The sequence below is a fragment of the Oncorhynchus kisutch genome, linkage group LG28 (genome assembly GCF_002021735.2).
Source record: "Oncorhynchus kisutch isolate 150728-3 linkage group LG28, Okis_V2, whole genome shotgun sequence".
NCBI classification, from domain to species: domain Eukaryota; kingdom Metazoa; phylum Chordata; class Actinopteri; order Salmoniformes; family Salmonidae; genus Oncorhynchus; species Oncorhynchus kisutch.
This window is the reverse complement of record NC_034201.2, coordinates 21,866,160-21,891,550: the sequence shown is the minus strand read 5'-3', so window position 1 is coordinate 21,891,550 and position 25,391 is coordinate 21,866,160. Positions and strand designations below refer to the sequence as shown.

General features: G+C 44.7%; 1 protein-coding gene across 2 annotated transcripts; it reads right to left on the bottom strand.

Annotated features, from left to right (window-relative positions):
- Positions 1-215: 215 nt before the first annotated feature.
- On the bottom strand, positions 216-7,246 carry LOC109873147 (E3 ubiquitin-protein ligase RNFT1). Of its 2 annotated transcripts, XM_020464711.2 has the most exons (10): positions 7,027-7,246; positions 6,785-6,876; positions 5,837-6,300; positions 5,660-5,736; positions 5,470-5,570; positions 4,296-4,449; positions 2,420-2,578; positions 2,202-2,267; positions 1,905-2,006; positions 216-1,715 (listed from the first exon to the last, which is right to left on the bottom strand). In XM_020464711.2, the coding sequence occupies exons 2-10, from the start codon at positions 6,811-6,813 to the stop codon at positions 1,581-1,583; spliced, it is 1,287 nt and encodes a 428-aa protein (XP_020320300.1). In that variant the 5' UTR covers positions 6,814-6,876; positions 7,027-7,246; the 3' UTR covers positions 216-1,580. The 2 variants fall into 2 exon arrangements, with proteins under 2 accessions (XP_020320300.1, XP_020320301.1); XM_020464712.2 differs by lacking the exon at positions 6,785-6,876 and having other exon boundaries at positions 7,027-7,220.
- Positions 7,247-25,391: the final 18,145 nt, after the last annotated feature.

The window sequence follows — 25,391 nt, the reverse complement described above, 5'->3', positions numbered from 1 at the left end:
CTTGAGACATCTGTGGCATTGTGTTGTGTGACAAAACAGCAAATTTTATTGTCCCCAGCACAGGGTGCATCTGTGTCATGAACATTCTGTTTCATCTGCATGTTGATATGACACACCTGTCAGGTGGACGGATTATTTTGGTAAAGGAGAAATGCTCACTAACAGGGATGTTAACAAATTTGTGCACATAATTTGAGAGAAATAACCTTTTTGTGTGTTTGGAACATTTCTGGGATCTTTTATTTCAGCTCATGAAACATGGGACCAACACTTACCAGGTTGTGTTTATATGCTTTCAGTTCACTTCTATGGCAGGCCTAATGGAACATTAGATAATATGGTACATATGTTTCATGTTACTGTGAATTCCTCCTGAGAACAGTATGTGAACAGGGACAGGCTAGATTGATGCTTTTCTGTGTGTCCCTCAGACCTCTGCACACTTCATTTTAATGATGAATGGATTGTAAATAACTGAAAGACAAAGTTGTTTCATAACAAGCTTAAACATTGTGTGTATTATATGAGTAAATGTAAAACACCCAGAGCCAATTTGCATCTAGGCTATAATTGAAAAGAAAAGGAATTTTATGCAAGAAAAAAAATGAACTGATTTCACTACATAGTTAAATATGATAAAATAAATGGATTCTCCCAGTCTTTGGTTTTCAAAAAGGATGTAACCGTCATCGCTTTAGAAAAATATTTTAAGGATCGAACCAAATCTCATTTTTGTCATCTGGAAAACAAATGTAAAAAATCTGACTTCATTTGAAAAGAATAAATCCCCAAAATTAAGAACTTCTTAACAAACACCAAGGTTGCTATTTATTGTTTCTCAATGTGTTGAGTACATTTTGTTCTTTAACCACTACTAGTCTGAGTGCCTGTATCAGACACAGAATGGCATCCCCTTTGCAACACGCTGTCAGTTTGTTCTTTAACCACTACTAGTCTGAGTGCCTGTATCAGACACAGAATGGCATCCCCTTTGCAACACGCTGTCAGTTTGTTCTTTAACCACTACTAGTCTGAGTGCCTGTATCAGACACAGAATGGCATCCCCTTTGCAACACGCTGTCAGTTTGTGCTGTCTTGCCAAATCCTATGATCAATGGCAAACACAGATGTGGTAACAGGCTATTCCCTGACAGCTGGCCTAATAAAGAGGCTGTCTGGTCTGTTTTTTTAGGCTGGCTGTGAAAACAAAAAACATGAATATTTTCACATCATGATAAAAAATCTAAACGTTTAGAAAGAAAAGGAACTAAAAACAGCACTAGAGGGCATGCAGAGAGAGAACTACTGTCAGTCAGTCGTGTAGAAAAGTGACAGTCGGAGAGGGAGTTACAGTTGCAGCAGTAACAGTAACATGCCACGGTGCTGAATGCATCCCAATCCTATTGCAAATATTATGCGCCCTTACTGACATTGGCCAGTAGTAGGCACAGCCCTTAATGAATGGAGGAACAGTGTGGTCATCAGCTTCACAAGCCAATAAGTGGAGTATTGCTGTTAATACAACTGTCATTCACACATCGCAAAGTGTCTCCACTTCTTTCCTCCATTGTCCCCTTCTCTCAGTAGATTTGGAAGTAAGGTGACGTGGCCCCGTCCCTCCACTTGTGGACCTTGTCTGTGATGGCCGTGCAGCAGAGTGGACACATCTTCTCCCGGTTGAACCAGAGAGCAATGCACTCGTCACAAAAAATGTGCTGTTGTTGAGAGAGAATAAACAGGCATTCTTTATCCAACCATGTGCAGAATCAAAAGGAACACAATGAGTATCCCCTTGTGTGGCTGGAATATTGAAATCAAACTATAATGTGTAACTACACAGTAGGAGTAAAGAAAAGTCAGTAATATTAGTGTTTTCCATCTCATGGATGAGTGGTCTCTCTCACCTGACACAGGAGGGCCCTTGGGTCTCTGTATTCTGCCTGACAGATAGGACAGATGTCCCCAGCCTCACTGCACTGGCTCCTGGTGGCTGCTGCCCCCGTGTGCTAAGGAGGAGGAACAACGCATATTTACAACCCACAAAGTCATCCAAACTCCTTACAAGTGTCGCCATTATACTCAAATGATACACATGATCTACACATGAGCAAGACTGTTCAAGACAGTACTCACTTGTCAGTCAACCCACATACCACCACTAAGGAAACAGTTAACATGTTGATGTATTTAAAGTACTGTACCTCGCCACTGAGAAATATCCTCACAGTTTTCTGGAAAGACCCCCACTGTCCATACAATCCTAAAAGCTACATTTAAAAAGTAAGAGTTCAGTACATTTAAACAAAAAAAGGTGAAAAAAATACAATTTAGCCGTTTTCAGAGTTTCCACTATGAAGGAGCCACTTCAAAGTATACATCTTTGATAAATGCAGTGTGATGCAGTCATAAGGTCAGTCACCTTTAGTATGAAGTAGACCAGAGCCAGCAGAACTCCCAGGGTGAGGCCAGTATTTCCATCCACTTTCTGGTAGGTGACCAGGTAGCGGAACCATAGGGGGGTGGGAGCCACAGCCTGGTACACCTGGCCCATCTCTTCAGTCAGCATGTACCACCGTCCCTGGGAACAGACAGAAAGGCATAGATGAATGCTTTCTCTCCACAACTTTTGGGCCCCCAAAATGCTGGTAGAACCTAGTTAATTCGGAAAGTATTCAGACTCCTTGACTTTTTCCACATTTTGCTATGTTACAGCCTTATTCTAAAAATGGATGAATCCCCCCCCCATCTACACACAATACCCCATAAAGACAAAGGAAAATGTTTTTTTTTTTTTTTAATTCTAGCAAAAAACTGAAATATCACATTTACATTAGTATTCAGACTCTTTACTCAGTACATCGTTGAAGCACCTTTGGCAGCGATTACAGCCTCGAGTCTTCTTGGGTATGACGCTACAAGCTTAGCACACCTGTATTTTGGGAGTTTCTCCCATTCTTCTCTGCAGATCCTCTCAAGCTCGGTCAGGTTGAATGGGAGCGTCGCTGCACAGCTATTTTCAGGTCTCTCCAGAGATGTTCAAATCGGGTTCAAGTCCGGGCTATGGCTGGGCCACTCCTGCGTTGTCTTGGATGTGTGCTTAGGGTTGTTGTCCTGTTGGAAGGTGAAACTTCACCCCAGTCAGAGGTCTGGAGCAGGTTTTCATCAAGGATCTCTCTAGCTCTCTGTACTTTGCTCCAGTCATCGTCTCCCAGTCTCTGCCTCTGAAAAACATCCCTACAGCATGATGCTGCCACCACCATGCTTCACTGTAGAGATGGTGCCAGGTTTCTTCCAGACGTGACACTTGGCATTCAGGCCAAAGAGTTCAATCTTGGTTTCATCAGACTAGAGAATCTTGTTTCTCATGGACAGAGTCCTTTACGTGCCTTTTGGCAAAATCCAAGTGGGCTGTTATGCCTTTTACTGAGAAGTGGCTTCAGTCTGGCCACTCTACCATAAAGGCCTGATTGGTGGAGTGCTGCAAAGATGGTTGTTCTTCTGGAAGGTTCCCCCATCTCCACAGAGGAACTCTGATCACTCTGACAGAGTTCCATCGGGTTCTTGGTCACCTCCCTGACCGAGGCCCTTCTCCCCTGACTGCTCAGTTTGGCCGGACGGCCAGCTCTAGGATGGGTCTTGGTGGTTCCAAACTTCTTCCATGTAAGAATGATGGAGGCCAGTGTTCTTGGGGACCTTCAATGCTGCAGAATTGTTTTGGTACCCTTCCCAGATCTGTACCTTGACACAACCCTGTCTCGGCGCTCTAAGGATAATTCCTTCGACCTCGTGGCTTGGTTTTTGCTCTGACATGCACGGTCAACTGTGGGACCTTATATAGACATGTGTGTGCCTTCCCAAATCATGTCCAATCAATTGAATTTACCACAGGTGGACTCAAATCAAGTTGTAGAAATATCAAGGATAATCAATGGAACAGGATGCACCTGAATTCAATTTCGAGCCTTATATTAAAGGGTCTGAATATTTACGTAAATAAGGTATTCCAAAAACATGTTTTTGCTTTGTTATTATGGGGTATTGTGTGTAGATTGATGAGGAAAATGTTTCATTTAATCCATTGTAGAATTAAGCTGTAACGTAACAATTTGTGCTTCAATTTCTAGTTCAGTTCTTCACAGTGGAGACTAGAGCAATCTGTCACCTGTATCTGGCAAGAGCGAATGAGCATAGCCTACTTATAGTCACACAACTGGAGAGAGCATCCTTCCATCTGTGACAGAAAAAATAACAATTGTATAGTGGATCAATAAAGCTGTATTGTATTTCTTCGTTACCTGGGCTCTGTAGGTCACCAGGCTAGAGGGCAGCAGTAGGATAAGGCACTTAAACCCCATGATGAGGAACTTGAGTGTGAAGTTGGTGATGCCCACCACCCATAGGACCTCCCAGAAACCTAGGGGCTCAACAGCTGGGTTTAGGAAGATGAGGCTGAGAACGAGGGAAAGATGTGGATTACATATTATGCTCCTGATGATTTTAATGTTGGTTTAATTTGTGTATTATGTCACTATGTCAACCGCAAATGTCCACAATGTGTATCCAATAAGATTTTCCTATTCTATTGTGTTCGGTTTTCTGCTCTGGGCCCAGTTTCCTAAAAGCATCTTAAGGCTAAGTTCATCGTTAGAACTTCAGTAGCAGCATTGTTAAATCTCTGAGCTGTTTCCCAAAAGAATTGTTACTAAAGTTGCACTTGACAAATCTTGTTATAGAACAGCTGTGCTTCGTTAGATGAGTTTTTTTCCTTACCATGTCACTTTATACACAGAAGACCTCCACTAAACATAGATAAACATATTGATTCTGTCTCTCTGTGACCCCTGATAACTTCACAACAATGTTGACTACAAATACAAAGTTGCCAAAGTCGAAGGATATAAAGATGATTCAAATGAAAACAGATGATTGAATTAAAACATGAATAGCTTACAGTATATGCTACAGGCCTATATCATTTAAAATGTTTAAATCAATTTCATGTTCATTCAACTGAGTTCTATTTAGCTAATTGGAGGCTAATGTTAAATGTTTGACTCATTTCATGATGTGTAACAACATGTGCGCATTGTGGCGGAAAATCTTGATTTAGTGCATTATTGTAGGGTAAGCATTAGAATAAGCCGCATCAATATCGGCAGTCAAAGGTGATATCTTTCTAGGAGCTGCTCCGTCGTCAGTATTGTGGAAAAACTTGAATGTTAAGGTAAGATTTGAATGGATAAAGTTGATCCAAGAGCAGTTCTGCCTTTCCTTCGGTCCTATCAGTATCGACACAGGCCTCAACGACGTATTTAGCGAACGTTCTCGGAAATCACGTTACATCTTCGGCCTTTGTAAGAAAGACGCATCACTTAAAAACACTTGTAAAAAAAATATTCCATTGCTATCGGGAAGTTGGGCCCAGGTCTGCTCTGGTAAGGGAAGTAAGGGGAAACGGAAGTGTCTCACCAATAGTAAAGTGTCTCAGTGAGAAAAGTGTAGTAAAGCAGGAGTGTGGAGGACGCCAGGAAGAGGAGCAGCCATACGCACTCTATCTTTGACCGACGATCCTGAGGAGATACATGGAGGATCATATTCAGAGGTTTGAAACACTGATGTAGAAATGAATGAAGAAAGAGTGTTACTGTTAGTGACTTACCTGAAGAAAGACTTGGGTTTGAATGTTCTTATTCACATAAAGAAAAGTTGTAAATAAGCCAACTCCAACAGCTAGACCTGCAACAATGTCATGAATGATATTTCTTTCAAACTAACTTGAGATAAATAAAAAGTTGTTCCTGACTGTATAGCTATGTTATTGTTGCCCGACACTTACCTAGGGCATGTTGGATGACCAGTTTAGCACAAAGGATGATTATGAAAGGAAGACTCTTCTGAACCCAGCGGAAGAGGTAGCGCAGCTCCAAGAATGAGGTGCTGGGCTCCCCTGACTCCAGATCAGCATCAGCCGGGTCCACCTCACTGGGCTCACTGTGGGAGTGCTGGTGTCCCCCACCATGTGAATGAGAGTGGCTGTGGGAACTGGTTCTGGAACTAGCTCTGGACCTACGGGATGACGCCCCTCCTCTACATGACTCCCAGGACCCGCTGGAGAGGATAGGTACCCGGACCGCTCCACTAGTCTCCGGGACAGCAGAGCCCCCTGTAGTCCCTGCTGGTGTCCTGGTCAGTAGCGTCAGAGACAAACCATGTCCTGCCTGATGGACACCCAGCTCACTGGAGTTAGGCTGCATCACAGTTGGGGATACCCTCGATTTCAACGTTCTTTTGGAATCACTCCTTCAACAAATACATCGTTAGAGGTTAAGGAGGAAAGACAAGATACCGTGTGGTTATAAATGTGCAGATGCTAGCTAACAATCTAGCGGACTTTTTCAAGCTATGTTCGCTAGTTAGACATAGCTACAGTAACTTACAGGTTGTTGACAGCATAAACAAATAGTGATGCAGCCTAGTAATGTTACTTTGGCTGGCTAAAAGCACAGTCAGATTCAGGACGGTGTTTTCATCAATATATATCAATACACACTTTTGTATTTGGTCTATCTAGCAACTGTTTTCTCTTTTGTTTACATTTAGGGAGTGACAGTTAGCTAGCTAAAGGACATGAGTAGCTAGCGAAACAGCTAGCTAACATTAACGGTGTCGTTAACTGTGGCAAGCTGTCAGATCAACATTACAATTGACAGCTTTTTGACAAATATCATGAAGAGGTTGTTGACCGTGTTCGCACTGATTACATGATTTTAAAGAGGACCCTTACTTCACCAAGTAAGTCGACTGAAAACACATATTTACAGCAACGACCTGGGGAATAGGTTCTCCATGGGAGAGGAGGGGGGATGAATGAGCCACCTGGAACATGATAGAGATGGCAGTTAGCTAACTACTGTACTGTTAGATTTCGGGTGATAGATCTTTGCCAAACGGCTAACGTTAGCAGCTAGCTAGGCTACTGTTGTTATAACGTTTCTTTAGCAATGCAAGCAGAAAGGTTTAAAATACCTGTCATACTGAGTCTAGAGTTTCATGACAAGCCACCGTTCTCCATCAAATAATCTGTCCAAAACCAAAAATTGAACGAAAATAAAAGAAACAACCTCGCAAGTTAAACCATAATCCTATCGTTTGGGGGCATAGAGCTAGATAGAGGACTCATCTTTATATCTGTGCCATTATTCGCCTTATGTAGCCCCGCCCACTTGACCCAGTTCCATTCTGATTCGATTGTGTTTCCGTTTCACAACTTCCGTCAACGCTAGCTAATAATATAAAACCGCACATCATTAACACGTCTTAACAAATAAACAAAAACATGGCTCACATTTGGGAACACACACACACACATGGCTATTTGGAGGTCGGATGATAACCATAGACCATCCTTCCATGATGAATTGATAAAATTGCCTGAAATGACGTATGGGTACATTTTAATTACGTCGTGCTCACCTTGGGAGTGGATGGTTCCACTATGAAAAATTACAAGAATACAGACGCCTATCAGTACCTCCACAGTGGGAATGTGAGCCGAGTTCTTATTCACCAGGATGGGAAAAGGATTGGTATTTTTGAAGGCAGATGTTCAGGCCAGCCAAACAAGCAGTTCTTACCACACTGCTTGGGTACCTTTCCAACAACAGTTCAGTAGAGACGGCTGGATGCACGTGCATCGCTGACATTGGAAAGTCAAATAATATTGGAAAGACAAATAATTTCACAGCCAGTAGCACCCCAGGTAAAATTGGACTGAAAGGAATATTTATTTGTGGCTGTACCATTTTAATCTATTTAAACTGATGTGTGTCTCTTCTGTTCAATGCTTTCTAACTTCATATAATAACTTCTATAGATTCTCTACTCTTTCCCAGTCACATGGAGAACATGTCAATTACAACTGCCAGAAGTGCCTGTCCTTCTACAATGAAATTGTGAAACTTAACCCAACCCATTCGACTGCTTTGGAACAGATCACAAAGGAGCAGAGTGCCTCACACTTGTGGCAGGACTTAAGGAAGCTTAGAGTTACTGCAAGCTCAGCCACGGAGGTCCCTGTCAGGGAATCCCCCAACCCTGGTAAGTTTCTCCAGGAGCATCTGTATCCCAGGTTCCGAGGGAATGTAGCCACACGGTACAGAAAAGATAATGAGCTGATGGCCTCCCAGTGTGTGGAAGACTGTGAATACTCTGTGGACCACAGAGCCACTGTTGTCAGTGTTGAAGAGCCATGGCTATCCGAGTGCTGAAATCCAAGGTGCTGTTGGAGATCTAGTGTCCTGTCATGGGGAAGGGCTGTGATTCTTTGGATGATGTCTTCAATGGGAAAGCCAGTTTAAAGATGGCGCCGGAGGGGATGGCTGCCATCTTATCGGCTCTTAACAAGTCATGTTATTTTGTTTGTTTTTTCGCGATGTTCGTAACTTGTTTTGTACATAATGTTGCTGCTACCGTCTCTTATGACCGAAAAGAGCTTCTGGACATCAGAACTGCGATTACTCACCTCAGATTAGATAAAGAGTTTTTCTTCAATGAGTCGGACGGGAGGGAGATACTACAAACACCCGACCAGGGGCAGATACCCGAAACTGAGATTTTGCGAAATAAGACCAGGGTGCCTTGTTGAGGATCAGGCAACAAGTGGCTAATCTGCCTTTGCCTTCTGTCCTGCTAGCTAATGTTCAGTCTGGAAAATAAATGGGACGAACTGAAAACACGTATATCCTACCAACGGGACATTAAACGCTGTAATATCTTATGTTTCACCGAGTCGACGACATTAAGAACATACAGCTGGTGAGTTATACACTCTATTGGCAGGATAGAACAGCAGCCTAAGGGTAAGACATGGGGCGGGTGTAACGGCTGTCGTCGGTGGAAGAAGGTGAGGACCAAGGTGCAGCGTGGTAAGTGTTCATGATTTTTTATATAATCAAAACAGAACACTAAACAAAATAACAACTAGGAAAAACGAACAAACGAAACAGTCCTGTCTAGTGAATACACACAAAACAGAAAATAAACACCCACGAAACACAGGTGGAAAAAGGCTACCTAAGTATGATTCTCAATCAGAGACAACTAACGACACCTGCCTCTGATTGAGAACCATACCAGGCCAAACTTAAAAACCAACATAGAAAACAAACATAGACTGCCCACCCCAACTCACGCCCTGACCATACTAAAACAAAGAAAAAACAAAGGTGGGCTCTGGCAGCTCCTGGCTGACTGACGGCTCTGGCAGCTCCTGGCTGACTGGCGGCTCTGGCAGCTCCTGGCGGCTCTGGCAGCTCAGGACAGACTGGCGGCTCTGGCAGCACAGGACAGACTGGCGGCTCTGGCAGCTCAGGACAGACTGGCGGCTCTGGCAGCTCAGGACAGACTGGCGACTCTGGCAGCTCAGGACAGACTGGCGGCTCTGGCAGCTCAGGACAGACTGGCGGCTCTGGCAGCTCAGGACAGACGGGAGACTCTGGCAGCTCAGGACAGACGGGAGACTCTGGCAGCTCTTGACAGACGGGAGACTTTGGCAGCTCAGGACAGACGGGAGACTCTGGCAGCTCAGGACAGACGGGAGACTCTGGCAGCGCTGGACAGACGGGAGACTCTGGCAGCGCTGGAGAGGAGGAAGGCTCTGGCAGAGCTGGACAGGCGGGAGCACCTGTAGGGAGAAGACAGAGAGACAGCCTGGTGCGGGGGGCTGCCTTTAAACATCTTGGAAAATTCCAGAAAGAAATGTCATGGTTTTAGAAGCTAATGGACATCATTTGAGTCAATTGGAGGTGTATCTGTGGATATATTTCAAGGCCTACCTTCAAACTCAGTGCCTCTTTGCTTGACATCATGGGAAAATCCAAAGTAATCAGCCAAGATTTCAGAAAATAAATTGTAGACCTCCACAAGTCTGGTTCATCCTTGGGAGGAATTTCCAAATGCCTGAAGGTACCACATACATCTGTACAAACAATAGTATGCAAGTATAAACACCATTGGACCACGCAGCTGTCATATCCCGCTCAGGAAGGAAATCAAATCAATCCCAGAACAACAGCAAAGGACCTTGTGAAGATGATGGAGGACACAGGTACAAAAGTATCTATATCCACAGTAAAATGAGTCCAATATCGACGTAACCTGAAAGGCCGCCCAGCAAGGAAGAAGCCACTGCTCCAAAACTGCCATAAAAAAGCCAGACTACGGTTTGCAACTGCACATGGGGACAAAGATTGTACTTTTTGGAGAAATGTCCTCTGGTCTGATGAAAATATAACTGTTTGGCCATAATGACCATTGTTATGTTTGGAGGAAAAGGGGGAGGCTTGCAAGCCGAAGAACACCATCCCAACCGTGAAGCACGGGGGTGGCAGCATCATGTTGTGGGAGTGCAGGAGGGACTGGTGCACTTCACAAAATAGATGGCATCATGAGGTAGGAAAATTAGGTGGATATATTGAAGCAACATCTCAAGACATCAGTCAGAAAGTTAAAGTTTGGTCGCAAATGGGTCTTCCAAATGGACAATGACCCCAAGCATACTTCCAAAGTTGTGGCAAAATGGCTTAAGGACAATAAAGTCAAGGTATTGGAGTGGCCATCACAAAGCCCTGACCTCAATCCCATATAATATTTGTGGGCAGAACTGAAAAAGTGTATGCGAGCAAGGAGGCCTTACAAACCTGACTCAGTTACTCCAGCTCTGTCAGGCGGAATGGGCCAAAATTCACCCAACTTATTGTGGGAAGCTGGTGGACGGCTACCTGAAGAGTTTGACCCAAGTTAAACAATTTAAAGGCAATGCTACCAATTACTAATTGAGTGTATTTAAATTTCTGACCCACTGGGAATGTGATGAAATAAATAAAAGCTGAAATAAATAATTCTCTCTAAAAGTTATTCTGACATTTCAAACAGGAAAACGCTCATCCAGAGGATGGCGCTCCTGGTGGCTGGGGACTTTAAAGCAGGGAAACTTAAATCAGGTAAAACTAATTTATAATCAGCATGTTAAATGTGCAACCAGAGGTGAAAAAAATTCTAGACCACCTTTTCTCCACACACTGAGGTCTCCCTCGCCCTCCATTTGGGAAATCTGGCCATAATTCTATCCTCCTGAATCCTGCTTACAAGCAAAAATGAAAGCAGGACGCACCAGTGACCCGGGTCCATAAAAAAGTGGTCAGAGGAAGCAGAAGCTAAACTACAGGACTGTTTTGCTAGCACAGACTGGATATGTTCTGGGATTCTTCCGATGGTATTGAGGAGTACACCACATCAGTCACTGGCTTTATCAATAAGTGCATCGAGGACGTCGTCCCCTCAGTGACGGTACGTAGATGCCCCAACCAGAAGCAATGGATTACAGGGAACATTCGCACTGAGCTAAATGCTAGAGCTGCTACTTTCAAGTACCGGGACTCTAACCCGGAAGCTTATAAGCAATCCCGCTTTGCCCTCCGACAAACCATCAAACAGGCAAAGCGTAAATACAGGACTACAATCAAATCTTACTACACCGGCTCCGACGCTCATCGGATGTGGCAGGGCTTACAAACTATTACAGACTACAAAGAGAAGCACAACCGAGAGCTGCCCAGTGACACGAGCCTACTAAACAAGCTAAATAACTTACTTGCCTCAAAGTGAGCATATAACACTGAAACATGCATGAGAGCATCAGCTGTTCCAGACGACTGTGTCATCACGCTCTCTGCAGCAGATGTGAGTAAGACCTTTAAACAGGTCAACATTCACAAGGCCGCAGGGCCAGACAGATTATCAGGACGTGTACTCCGAGCATGTGCTGACCAACTGGCTAGTGTCTTCACTGACCTTTTCAACCTCTCCCTGACCGAGTCTGTAATACCAACATGTTTCAAGCAGACCACCATAGTCCCCGTGCCCAAGAATACTAAGGTAACCTGCCTAAATTACTACAAACCCGTAGCACTCACGTCTGTAGCCATGACATGCTTTGAAACGCTGGTCATGGCTCACATAAACACCATTATAACAGAAACCCTAGACCCACTTCAATTTGCATACCGCCCCAACAGATCCACAGATGATGCAATCTCTATTGCACCCCACAATGCCCTTTCATACCTGGACAAAAGGAACACCTATGTGAGAATGCTATTCATTGACTACAGCTTAGCGTTCAACACCATAGTGCCCACAAAGCTCATCACTAAGTTAAGGACCCTGGGACTAAACATCTCCCTCTGCAACTGGATCCTGGACTTCTTGACAGGCTGCCCCCAGGTGGTAAGGGTAGGTAATAAATACATCTGCCACGGGACAGTAGTGGAGAGGGTAGTAAGTTTTAAGTTCCTCGGCGTACACATCACAGACAAACTGAATTGGTCCACTCACACAGACAGCATCGTGAAGAAGGCGCAGCAGCGCCTCTTCAACCTCAGGAGGCTGAAGAAATTCGGCTTGTCACCAAAAGCACTCACAAACTTTTACAGATGCACAATCGAGAGCATCCTGTCGGGCTGTATCACCGCCTGGTACGGCAACTGCTCCGCCCACAACCGTAAGGCTCTCCAGAGGGTAGTGAGGTCTGCACAACGCATCACCGGGGGCAAACTACCTGCCCTCCAGGACACCTACACCACCCGATGTTACAGGAAGGCCATAAAGATCATCAAGGACAACAACCACCCGAGCCACTGCCTGTTCACCCCGCTATCATCCAGAAGGCGAGGTCAGTACAGGTGCATCAAAGCTGGGACCGAGAGACTGAAAAACAGCTTCTATCTCAAGGCCATCAGACTGTTAAACAGCCACCACTAACATTGAGTGGCTGCTGCCAACACACTGACAATGACTCCAGCCACTTTAATAATGGGAATTGATGGGAAATGATGTAAAATATATCACTAGCCACTTTAAACAATGCTACCTAATATAATGTTTACATACCCTACATTATTCATCTCATATGTATACGTATATACTGTACACTATATCATCTACTGCATCCTTATGTAATACATGTATCACTAGCCACTTTAACTATGCCACTTTGTTTGCATACTCATCTCATATGTATATACTGTACTCGATACCATCTACTGTATCTTGCCTATGCTGCTCTGTACCATCACTTATTCATATATCTTTATGTACATATTCTTTATCCCCTTACACTGTGTATAAGACAGTAGTTTTTTTTTTTTGGAATTGTTAGTTAGATTACTTGTTCGTTATTACTGCATTGTCGGAACTAGAAGCACAAGCATTTCGCTACACTCGCATTAACATCTGCTAACCATGTGTATGTGACAAATAAAATTTGATTTGAACAGGCTGTTAGTCTTCCTCTATGGCCCGTCTGTCCTGAGCTGCCAGAGTCGCCCGTCTGTCAGGAGCTGCCAGAGCCGCCGGTCAGTCAGGAGCTGCCAGAGCCGTCCGTTACTCCGGTGCTGCCAGAGCCGTCCGTTACTCCGGTGCTGCCAGAGCCGTTCGTTACTCCGGTGCTGCCGGAATTGCCCGTCACTCCGGCAGCTGCCGGAATCGCCCGTCCATTCGGGACCCCTTGCTAGGGTCCCCAGTCCGAGATCGGCGGCGTGGGTCGCCGCGTTAAAGAGGCCACGGAGGCAGGTTAAAAGGCGGACAAAGACTATGGTGGAGTGGGGTCCACATCCCACGCCAGAGCCACCACCGAGGACAGACACCCACCGAGACCCTCCCCTATAGGTTCAGGTTTTGCGTCCGGAGTCCGAAACTTTGGGGGGGTACTGTCACGCTCTGACCTTAGTTCTTTTGGTATGTCTTTGTTTTGGTATGGTCAGGGCGTGAGTTGGGTGGGTTGTCTATGTTAGTTTTTCTATGATTTGGGATTTCTGTGTTTGGTCTGGTATGGTTCTCAATCAGAGGCAGCTGTCAATCGTCCCTACTTAGGTAGCTTGGTTTCATTTTTGAGTTGTGGGTGCTTATTTCCTGTTTAGTGTTTTTTGTCTTTCACCTTACGGGACTGTTCATTGTTATATATTGTTTTGTTCAGTGTTCAGTATTTCTTATTAAAACAAGATGAACACGCTGCACCTTGGTCCTCCTGTCTTTCTCCCAACGACGAACGTTACACATATGATCTACACATTCTGGTCGTAGTCATACACATTCTGGTCGTAGTCATACACATTCTGTATATTGTATGAAACATGAAAAAACATGAATCTCTACAAATACTGCATGTGAGGGATGATATACTCCTCTGTAACCCCTCTCTAACTTAATTTCTCTGAGAGGTTTTCTTTAATCTATGTCTCTGGGGTTGCCTCTATAGTGCAGCAGGGGCTAATATGAGCTGCAGTGTTTTGTGATCTGGGCAGCAGCGTTGGCTAGTTAGCTGTACCCAGTCATCATCCTGAGAGGAGGTTAATGTTGTGTGTCTGTGAGCTACTTCCAGTTCCCCTGCCTCTCCTCCCCCTGCCTGCCTCCTCACCACCCTGTAATTGTGTTATTACGTCGTAGGATTGGCAGAGGACTCCTGGGTCCCAGTGAAGACGTCTGAGCACTGAGCAGCAATGCCTATGGAGGTTAACTTGACATATAAATTGCTATCTGACTGCCGGGAAAGAGAGAAATTGAGCTCGCCAGAGAACCGATGCAGGGAGCAGTGACCTGACATCGCTTTTGACAGGCTCTCTGTCGATTCTTGCTATCTTCCCTGCTTGTTCTTTCTTTCTCTCTCACTCACTCACTTTCTCTCTGTTTACTTTGTCAGTTGCTGCTCCTTGCTTTGATATCTTTACTAGTAGAGTTGCTAGAGACAGAACAGCAACACGGGTTCCATTGGCTTGGTGGGCTGGGTAGGCCTACTAGTGCAGGGATTCTCACACTGTTTGGGGCCGGGGGCCCCTTTTGTGATAGCAACTTCATCAGGGACCCCTTCATAATCAGAACACAACTCAAGTTGTAACCTGTACCATACCATAAAATATATTTTTTGTTGTTGTAACTTTTAAAGCTAATATCCTGCAATTCTACACAATTTGCCATGAGGCTTAGTTTTAAAACTTAAATTACAGTGCATTTATGTTTTTTTGGGGGGGGAATACAAGAAGCATTGAGATAAAAAATTGGTGGAGTACTGAGGATATCAATATCCCTGTGAGCCTCCCAGGCCCATGTTGCCCAGGGTTAAGAAAATAAATTGTAGATGAATCATCTTAAATTGTATTGCATTACACCCTCTACACTTATTTTACGGATCCCTTTGACAAAATTTGTTTCATCTGTTGTTGTTAATCATACTAATTTAAAAAATGAAATGTAAAAGAATATACAAAATGTAAAATACTTTGAGATCTAGCCGTGGACCCCTGTAGTAACTCCACTTTGAGAATCCGTGTCCTAGTAAGTAGTTGTACAGACAGGTTGGGGACAGGTTGGTTATACTGTACATGATGGTGGTCAATGACTCATGGCCCTAGGGTCAGAGGTCAGGTCACTAAAGCAGCATTTTCACAGGCAGCCTAATTCTGATCTTTTGCCCAATTATTAGAAAAAGACCTGATCTGATTGGTCTGCCTGTGTAAAAGCAGCCTAAGGTCATTGAAAGAGATGATAATATTTAGGTCAAATGAATGTTGTTTTATTGCCCAGATGATTAGCACTGACCTCACAGTTAGAAAATGAACCATCATCTTACAGTTATGCTTCCCAAGAGGATGTTTTTCAATCTCAATATGTTGTTAAGGAAACATCTGCTACTTTTATCTATCTTCATACAGTGATACAGCTGATCATGCTGCACATTACACTTCTAGTTATTGTGCTCAGTTTGAAGCAGCAAAACAGAGTCTGTGCCTCCATGCTCCAGCTCTTACAGTAGCCATTACAATCCAGCTTTGTTTGTTTGTGCAGTTGAGGAGACAAAAGTGTTAATGATTGATATCATGTTAGGTTGTGGAGATGTTGTAATGCTGTGTGTGTGTATGTATGTGTGTGTGTGTGTGTGTGTGTGTGTGTGTGTGTGTGTATGTGTGAATGCGGGGGGGCTTTGAGGTCACCCTCTCACCAGTCTGGAGACCCTCCAGTTGGCAGAGCATTGTGTACACAAGCAGCACATCTGTTATTTTGGAGCGTGGTGCTGGACTGGGCAAGGGAGGACAAACAGGGTGAGATACATAGGAATTTAGTTCCACACACAATAACATTAGTTATTGACTAAGTGACATCCAGGGGTGAATGGAGGACGAGGGTTGGGGGATTGAAGCCACGCAAGATAATTAAATAATGCATTTTACTGCACATGGATACAGTCTCTCTCTCTCTCTCTCTCTCTCTCTCTCTCTCTCTCTCTCTCTCTCTCTCTCTCTCTCTTTCTCTCTCTCTCTCTCTCTCACTCACTCACTCACTCACTCACTCACTCACTCACTCACTCACTCACTCACTCACTCACTCACTCACTCACTTTCTGCTAGCACTTTCTTTTAAGGGTTCGTAATAAACTATTGGTAATGCATTATACAGTGTGTGTGTATACCATTTATTAATCATTACTCCCACATTTATAAACCATTCACTAATCATTTAATAATCAAGTCTTTTTGTAGTCCCTAATCTAAATTGAGTGCTATTTAATACTTAAAAATACTTTATAAATGTTTTCAGTGATGGTGTTATTTCCCACAAACGATAGGCATGAAAAGAATAAGAATAAGCACACAACACAGGATATTTGAGAAAATCCATTTTGCATTTATACTTTTGTTCAGAATATATGTGACATGCCAGGGAATGTTACCACCACACCACGGCTCTGCACACCACCATTGTTATGAACAGAGTGGCTGCGGATCCAACTTTTTTGGATCATTCTTCCTGACAGGTCCCAAAGCTTCTGTGCATGTGCCGTATTCTCAACTTTATGCACAGTCTCTGCTCTGCGCTAATACAGGACTAGTAAAGACCCAGTGCACTACTTTAGTGAAGATCCCCCCCTCAACACTTCCCTCTGCTATGTTCAAGTGCATATCCCATGAAACTGATTTGAGATCAGTGGTTGGTATGCAGATGCTGCATGGACCCGTAAAACATGAAGAATTATCATTCAAGATTGACAGTGAGAAATGTAAAGGGAGGGTGAACACAAAAATGTGAATTGGCAGAACATGGTTCAGGTCTTCAGCTCCGGGGTAAAGAAATCCAGCGGGGCAGGAAGGGGCGGTTACCTACGGTTCCGCAGCCTCGGCCTATAGCCTAAATCACAGGACATGAGAGGAGTGGAATTAGCTATGTTCTCATTACAGGACTGGTTAAGAAATGGAAGGCATTTTTCTACGCCAAATCAGTTTTGTGATGTTGAATTGATTTTGGAAATACTGAATTATCACCTGGTCCTCGTGTGAATAGAATGGGGTACACTCCGTGTGGCTGGCAAGCCCAGAAGCCATGCAGTGCTTCGGTTGTGTAATGTACATCGTGGATCATGTGGATGGGGTGTGGAGGTATACATCCTCGAGGCGGCATGACTACCAAGGTGAACAAAACCGTTCCACAGTGACATTTGCTTGCACACCGTGTGTGTGAGCTCACCAGTCACGGTCCATGCTCTCTTATTATCACTGTGCATGATGTGTGTGCAATGGTTATCTGGGACATTGCATTCCCTGGTGCTCGGTGGGTGCAGGGTCAGTGGATACTACTGTAGCTTCCACTCCTCCCCATCGTTTTCTTACTGTTGTGATGGATTGACTGTGTTGTTGCTCTCCACACAGGATAGAGGAGACTGGGGACAACTGTAACACAACTGACCCATGTTACATTTGGCCTTACTCTCCACTACAAATTCTTAGCAGTATCCCCTTGAATATTCCATGTCCATTATTAATTAACCTTCATTTGCATTCTGTGTTGTTTTTCTCTCTAGTGGTGCAATGTCAATGTGTGTATTGGAACAGCCGAGTCGAGGTGTTCTGAAAAACACTGTAAACAACAAGGCTTTGGAAAGAGCCTTAGGATATGTTCCAATATTCACACTAGAATGCATGCCCAGTACATTGCTTCATTGTAAGTGGTATGCTAGTATTGGAACAGAGCCTTAATGTAAGCAAATGTTATCACTATCCAGTTTGCCGCCCACTACATTATGTAGTGGTGATGGATTACAGTAGTATATCCCAGCAGAGGTCCTCCTAACTCCACTGCTTTTCTGTGCTCCTCTCCCAGAGGCTCCTCTTTAACCGGCTGGGCCCATATTCAGAAATCTTCGAAGAGTGCTGATCTAAGATCATGTCCTCACTGTCTATATACACTTAGTGTACAAAAATATTGAGCTGCCCTCAGAACAGAGTGAATTTGTCGGGGCATGTACCTTACAAGGTGTCAAAGCATTCCACAGGGATGTTGTCCGACATTGACTCCAGTGCTTCCCACAGTTGTCAAGTTGGCTATTTGGATGGTGGACCATTCTCGATACACACGGGAAAGTGTTGTGGGAAAGTGTTGTGCATGAAAACCCCAGCAGCATTGCAGTTCTTGACACACTCAAACCGATGCACCTACACCCATACCCTGTTCGAAGGCACGTAAATCTTTTGTCTTGCCCATTCACCCTCTGAATGGCACATATACACAATCCGTCTTAATTGTCTTAAAAATCCTTCTTTAACTTGTCTCCTCCCCTTCATCTTCACTGATTGAAGAGGATTTAACAAGTGACATAATTAAGGGATCATAGCAATTTTTTTAATATAATTTTTTTTTTTTACCTTTATTTAACTAGGCAAGTCAGTTAAGAACAAATTCTTATTTTCAATGATGGCCTAGGAACAGTGGGTTAACTGCCTATACTTAGATTCACCTGGTCAGTTTATGTCATGGACAGAGCAGGTGTTCCTAATGTTCTCTACACTCAGTGTAATTCTTATTCAGTATGATTTAAAAGGCCAAACTGATCCTGTATCAGCAGCTCTGGAACACCATGCCAATCCTAATAAATACTGGTCGGAGTGTCACGACTTTACCACCGCGGTAAAGGAGATGCAGCGATTTTTAGGGTATGCCAATTATTACTGGAGATTTATACGGGGTTTTGGCCAGGCGGCTGCTCCCATTACCTCACTGTTGAAGTGGGGTCCTGTACGTCTGCAGTGGTCGGCTGAGGCGGACTTTTTGGGCAGCTGAGAGCTCTGTTTACCTTGGCTCCCGTGCTGGCCCATCCGAATCCCTCTTTGGCATTCAAAGTGGAGGTGGGCGCGTCAGAGACTGGGATAGCGCTCGGGCACGCCACCGAAGCTCCGCCCCTGTGCTTTCTTCTCGAAGAAGCTCAGCCCGGCTGAGCTATGGTTGAGGCATTGAAAGCATGGAGACATTGGCTTGAGGGGGCTAAACACCCTTTCCTCATCTGGACTGACCACCTCAACCTGGAGTACATCCGGGCAGTGAGGAGACTGAATCCTCATCAGGCAAGGTAGGCCATGTTCTTTATCCGTTTTGTGTTTACCCTGTCCTACAGACCAGGTTCCCAGAATACGAAGGCAGACGCACAGTCCCGGCTGTATGACACAGAGGAGCAGCCCATGGATCAGACTCCCATTCTCCCGGCCTCCTGCTTGGTAGCGCCGGTCGTGTGGGAGCTGCACGCGGACATTGAGCGGGCGTTGCGTACTGAGCCCGCTCCACTCCAGTGTCCCATCGGACTTCAGTACGTCCGTCTGCTGTCCTTGACCAGTTGATCTATTGGGCCCACACATCACCCTCCTCTGGTCATCCGCGGATCGGTCAGACGGTGCGCTGTCTGTCTGGGAAGTACTGGTGGCCCACCTTGGCTCGGGACGTGAGGGTTTATGTTTCCTTCTGCTCGGTATGCGCCCGGTGTAAGGCTCCTAGACACCTGCCCAGAGGTAAGCTACATCCCTTACCCGTTCCACAACGGCCTTGGTCACACCGGTCGGTTGATTTTCTAACGGATCTTCCTCCCTCACAGGGTAACACCACGATCTTGGTTGTTGTGGATCGTTTCTCTAAGTCCTGTCGTCTCCTCCCTCTGCCCGGTCTCCCTACGGCCCTACAAATTGCGGAGGCCCTATTTAATACGTCTTCCGGCACTACAGGGTGCCTGAGTATATAGTGTCTGATCGGGGTCCCCAGTTCACTCCGAGAGTCTGGAGGGCATTCATGGAACGTTTGGGGGTCTTGATCAGCCTTACCTCGGGTTTCCACCCCAAGAGTAATGGGCAGGTGGAGAGAGTGAACCAGGATGTGGGCAGGTTTCTGCGTTCCTATTGCCAGGACCGGCCGGGGGAGTGGCGTTTGTGCCCTGGGTAGAGATGGTGCAGAACTCGCTCTGCAACTCCTCCACTAACCTCTCCCCCTTTCAGTGCATATTGAGGTTCCAGCCGGTTCTGGCACCGTGGCATCGGAGTCAGACCGAGGCTCCTGCGGTGGAAGAATGGTTCAGACGCGCGGAGGATACCTGGGAAGCTGCCCAAGGTCACCTCCAGCCAAAAGACCAGTGCGGACCGTCACCGCAGTGAGGCCCCGGTGTTCGCACCAGGGGAACTGTTCTGGCTCTCGACCCGAAACCTGCCCCTCTGCCTGCCCTCCCGGAAGCTGGGCCCGCGGTTTGTGGGCCCAGCTATCACGACTTCCGCCTAAGTTGGCTCCTTTCCTTGTTCGGGCGACGTTCGGCGGTCGACGTCATGGCTTTCTAGCCATCGCCGCTCCATTTTTCATGTATCCATTTGTTTTGTCTTGTTCCCTGCACACCTGGTTTTCATTCCCCAATCAATCCATATGTATTTATTGCTCTGTTCCCCATTATATATTTGTGTAAGATTGTTTGTGTTACTTGTATTTTGGAATTGTGGATATTGTTACTTTTTGTGTTTGGGCACATTTTATGTTACTTTGTGCTGTCATTTTGGACCAGAATAAAAAGTGTGCCTGTTCACTACACTCTGCTCTCCTGCACCTGACTTCGCCTCCAATACACACTCCTAGCACGGTGAGCAGCAGCCCCACATTCCACACACACACACACACACACACACACACACACACACACACACACACACACACACACACACACACACACACACACACACACACACACACACACACACACACACACACACACACACACACACACACACACACACACACACACACACACACACCTCAGCCCTACATTCCAGAACAACAAGATCTTCCCTTAATCTGCCTCAGAGTCAGAGATGGAACAACAGTTGGTGGGTGGGATGCGGGAGAGGGCTGTTGGGAGACTACCAGAGGAGAGGAGAGCTTCCTGCTGGCAGCAGTGTCATGTTTATGTATAACGCTGGGAATGTTGGAATTGGATTGATTCTCTACTCGTAGCTCTCCAGGCAGCTCTATAACGAACCACTGACTGAGAAGCAGATTTTCGCAGTTGTGCAGCTTTTCCCAAAGATGCAGGGAAAACAGATCCTATTACGTTGTTTTTCCCATAATGTCGTGTGTGTGTGTGTGTGTATTTGGCTTGTGAAAGGGCGCCTGTTGAACTTAGAAATGCTTTGCAGATGTGAAGAATGTCTATAGTTGAGCCCTGTTGCCATTTGTCTGCCAATTGACTGTTGTTGGCAGAGAGATGGACATAATTCACCTTGTAAGAGGGTTTGATGGGTTGGGTTCCCACCCTGTACAGATCTGGGTTGGGTTCCCACTCTGTACAGATCTGGGTTATTTGTGGGGCAGATTTTGTGAATGCATTGCTGTTATCATACACATTATGCCTCTTATGTTGAGTTATTGACTGATAGATTGATAGAGCCATGTTAATAGTAATGGCTCCAGTGGGGTTTTGCGCTGACGTGGCCCACACACAGGTAGCAGACTGAAGTGGTCTGGACTGGAATGTAGGAAGTGGCCTATGGTCATGTTTTTCTCTCTTGCTGCTTGCCGCTAGCCTCAATTGATTGCTTTAATTTGGCCTGTAATGTGCCATGACAATATATCGCTGACTATGTACCTGTCCAGGTTATCCACTTCTGGTAGTGATGTTTTGAAAGCTGATAAAATGAAGTGAATTGATGCAACATTGTTGAATTTGCGACTTGGGTAACACATGTTTTACATTTGTTTTTATACATTTATGAATCTCAACGCACCCTGAGAACACAGATGGTCTCTCCTAAGAGATTGTGGCCTGTGAATATGTTTTGGCCTCTGTTATTATTAAACCCATGTACTGTATCTGTTACGGTACAGTAAAATCCCCTGCTGACTATGATGTAATCACTCTGTTGGTATGGATTTACAGTACAGGGGTGCGTAGGGAGGAACCCCTATCCTGCAGCCAAATGACCTAGTGGCCTCATGGGTGGAATGTTATTAATACACCGAAAATCTGCTCTTTGTTTTGTTATTTCAGTCTTCTGTGATGTATATAAAGTGTAATATTGAGATCCAAACTCAAAATGTAATACATTTCAACTCTATATCTGACATGGTACAGGTGTTTTCTTTTTTTAAGCGCATAACCATGTGTGTGAGGTGTATACTTTTGTTTCAAACTATATTTGTTTAAGACTACCCAGAAACACTGTGTGACCCTGATTTAGCCCACTGCAGTAACATGTTAATAATGACGCCTGCTACACCCATAGAAGACCAAAAGAGGAGACGTTTAAAAAATAAAATTAAAATAATAATAAGTGACAGAAAAGAGCGTCTTGTCTGAACTCAAGTGGTCGCGCGTATCGGCGTGATTTGTAATTACCCAAAGATATCCCGCAAAATGGAAAGGCCTACAAAGTGTCCAGCACACCACCAACTGTGTCATGCAGTGAGTATTGAGAGGAACCAACATTTTGGACAGTTAAAAAGTATGTGGACACCCCTACTAATTACTGAGTTCAGGTGTTTCAGCCACACCCATTGCTAACAGGTGCATAAAATCCAGGTAAGCCTTTAGTTCCAGTGACGGGTCATCTTAATGCTACAGGATACAAAGACATTTTAGACAATTGGGTGCTTCCAACTTTGTGGAAACAGTTTGGGGAAGGCCCTTTCCTGTTCCAGCATGACTGTGCCCCACAGAAACACTCCAAAATCTTGTGGAAAGCCTTCCCAGAAGAGTGGCAGCTGTTTCAGCCGCAAAGGGGGGCCAACTCCATATTAATGCCCATGGTTTTGGCCCGTGGTTTTGGAATGGGATGACCAACAAGCTCATAGAGGTGTGATGTTCAGGTGTCCACATACATTTGACCATATAGTGTATTTAGAATATCATTCAATTTCATTTAAAATCTGAGGTGGACAAGTACAGATCTAAAATGTCTGTCACTGTCCATGTATCTTTGGTGTTGACTGTAATAGCATATTGAATTCACATACCCGAGTTTTATCTAATCTTCTACAACTTCCTACAGATCTACCAGCCAAAACAACAATTGGCGGAGTAGCGCTACCTGCAGCATCCAGTATGAATTGTGCATATCTGTTACAGCACATAGTCAACCTCCCTTAGTAGTGCCCAACAGCATCAACACATCCCACTCTATTTTCCCCCTCAACCAAAACCATTGTGTTTTCCTGAAATGTCACAATGCACTGATAAGAATGAATTAATTGGTTTATGCTAAACCTCCTATCCATCCTCATAGGTCTCCAACAAAAGGAATCTGCATCCACAAGTCCTGCGCAGTCTCAAGAGATAATTACAATGTCTTGTTAGTACTGTACATGTTCATCTGTCATTTAACAGTGCTTTGGTCAAAATAGCAACTCCCCTTTAATCCTTTCTGCTAAAACAGCTTGTCTAGGACCCAATTATATCTCCGTTCTAATCAACGATGTTGTCTTGCTAAGCCTTTCAAACAAAGGTACTGATGTTTATAGACATTATAATGTAGAACCAGCGAGAGCAACTGAGGCTCCTTAATCCTACAAGGCCATTGACCTCGACATTCTGCCATCACCGCTAGACTCTGTGGCTGACCTGAAGCTACTGTATTAGTGGATCTCAACAGAGGAGAATTTTCACAAACAGTTGGTATGTTCTCACTGCAAGTACTGTCAGACATATCAGTAATCAAATTGTCAATTACTCAACTAGACAGCCTATCTCAGTATGTATGGGTCCAATACATTGGAGAAGACTATGAGGAGGATAATAGGGCGCATTGGGACCAACAGACTGTGGTCCCAGTTCAGTATGAAAGGGAGAAAAAAGTTGGCATTCGAAGACCTACCTCTTTTAAGTCATGACAAGTAGGTGCACATTCATACCAGATACCCTAGTAGAACCTTTATTATTTACAGCTCAGAAGACAACCAGCATCTATTTACCCAGAATCTATTGGCCTCCTTGTCCTAGATCTACAGCATAATCAAATCAAATGTATTTATATAGCCCCTCTACATCAGCTGATATCTCAAAGTGCTGTACAGAAACCCAGCCTAAAACCCCAAATAGCAAGCAATGCAGGTGTAGAAGCACTGTGGCTAGGAAAAACTCCCTAGAAAGGCCAAAACCTAGAGAGGAACCAGGCTATGAGGGGTGGTCAGTCCTCTTCTGGCTGTGCCGGGTGGAGATTATAACAGAACATGGCCAAGATGTTCAAATGTACATAAATGACCAGCATGACCAAATAATAATAATCACAGTAGTTGTAGAGGGTGCAGAAAGTCAACACCTCAGGAGTAAATGTCAGTTGGCTTTTCATAGCCGATCATTAAGAGGATCTCTACCGCTCCTGCTGTCTCTAGAGAGTTGAAAACAGCAGGTCTGGGACAGATAGCATGTCCGGTGAACAGGTCAGGGTTCCGTAGCCGCAGGCAGAACAGTTGAAACTGGAGCAGCAGCACAGCCAGGTGGACTGGGGCCAGCAAGGAGTCATCATGCCAGGTAGTCCTGAGGCACGGTCCTAGGGCTCAGGTCCCCCGAGAGAGAGAGAAACAAGGAGAGAATTAGAGAGAGCATACTTCAATTCACACAGGACACCGGATAAGACAGGAGAAGTACTCCAGATATAACAAACTGACCCTAGCCCCCGACACAAACTACTGCAGCATAAATACTGGACGCTGAGACAGGAGGGGTCAGGAGACACTGTGGCCCCATCCGACAGGGCCAAACAGGAAGGATATAATACCATATTGTGCTGCTTTACTACAAATGAAACTGAATTATGTGTTTTAATCTCATTCAGAGGCCTGCAGCAGATGCCACAGAGACCAAAATAACCGAATGCATGAAGCATGCGCCATTTAAGGACAGGGGCAACAAATACAGATCAAAGGTAGGACAGGTGGAGTTCCACATCAGATATTTTGTGTTCATTAACAGTAGACAACAGTAGCACAAGTGTTTTACTTCCTTGAAAATGTACTTCGTAATTTCTCAGAATAATTCATTTGTATGATCGACTCGG

What these genes read in the sequence shown, in the direction of transcription:
- LOC109873147 (XM_020464711.2), bottom strand. Translation starts at nt 6,813, where the DNA reads ATGTGTTTTCAGTCGACTTACTTGGTGAA. An exon ending in CAGTCGACTTACTTGGTGAA is followed by an intron (nt 6,301 to 6,784) that starts GTAAGGGTCCTC and finishes TATTTGTTGAAG; the next exon opens with GAGTGATTCCAAAAGAACGT. An exon ending in AAACCCAAGTCTTTCTTCAG is followed by an intron (nt 5,571 to 5,659) that starts GTAAGTCACTAA and finishes GTATCTCCTCAG; the next exon opens with GATCGTCGGTCAAAGATAGA.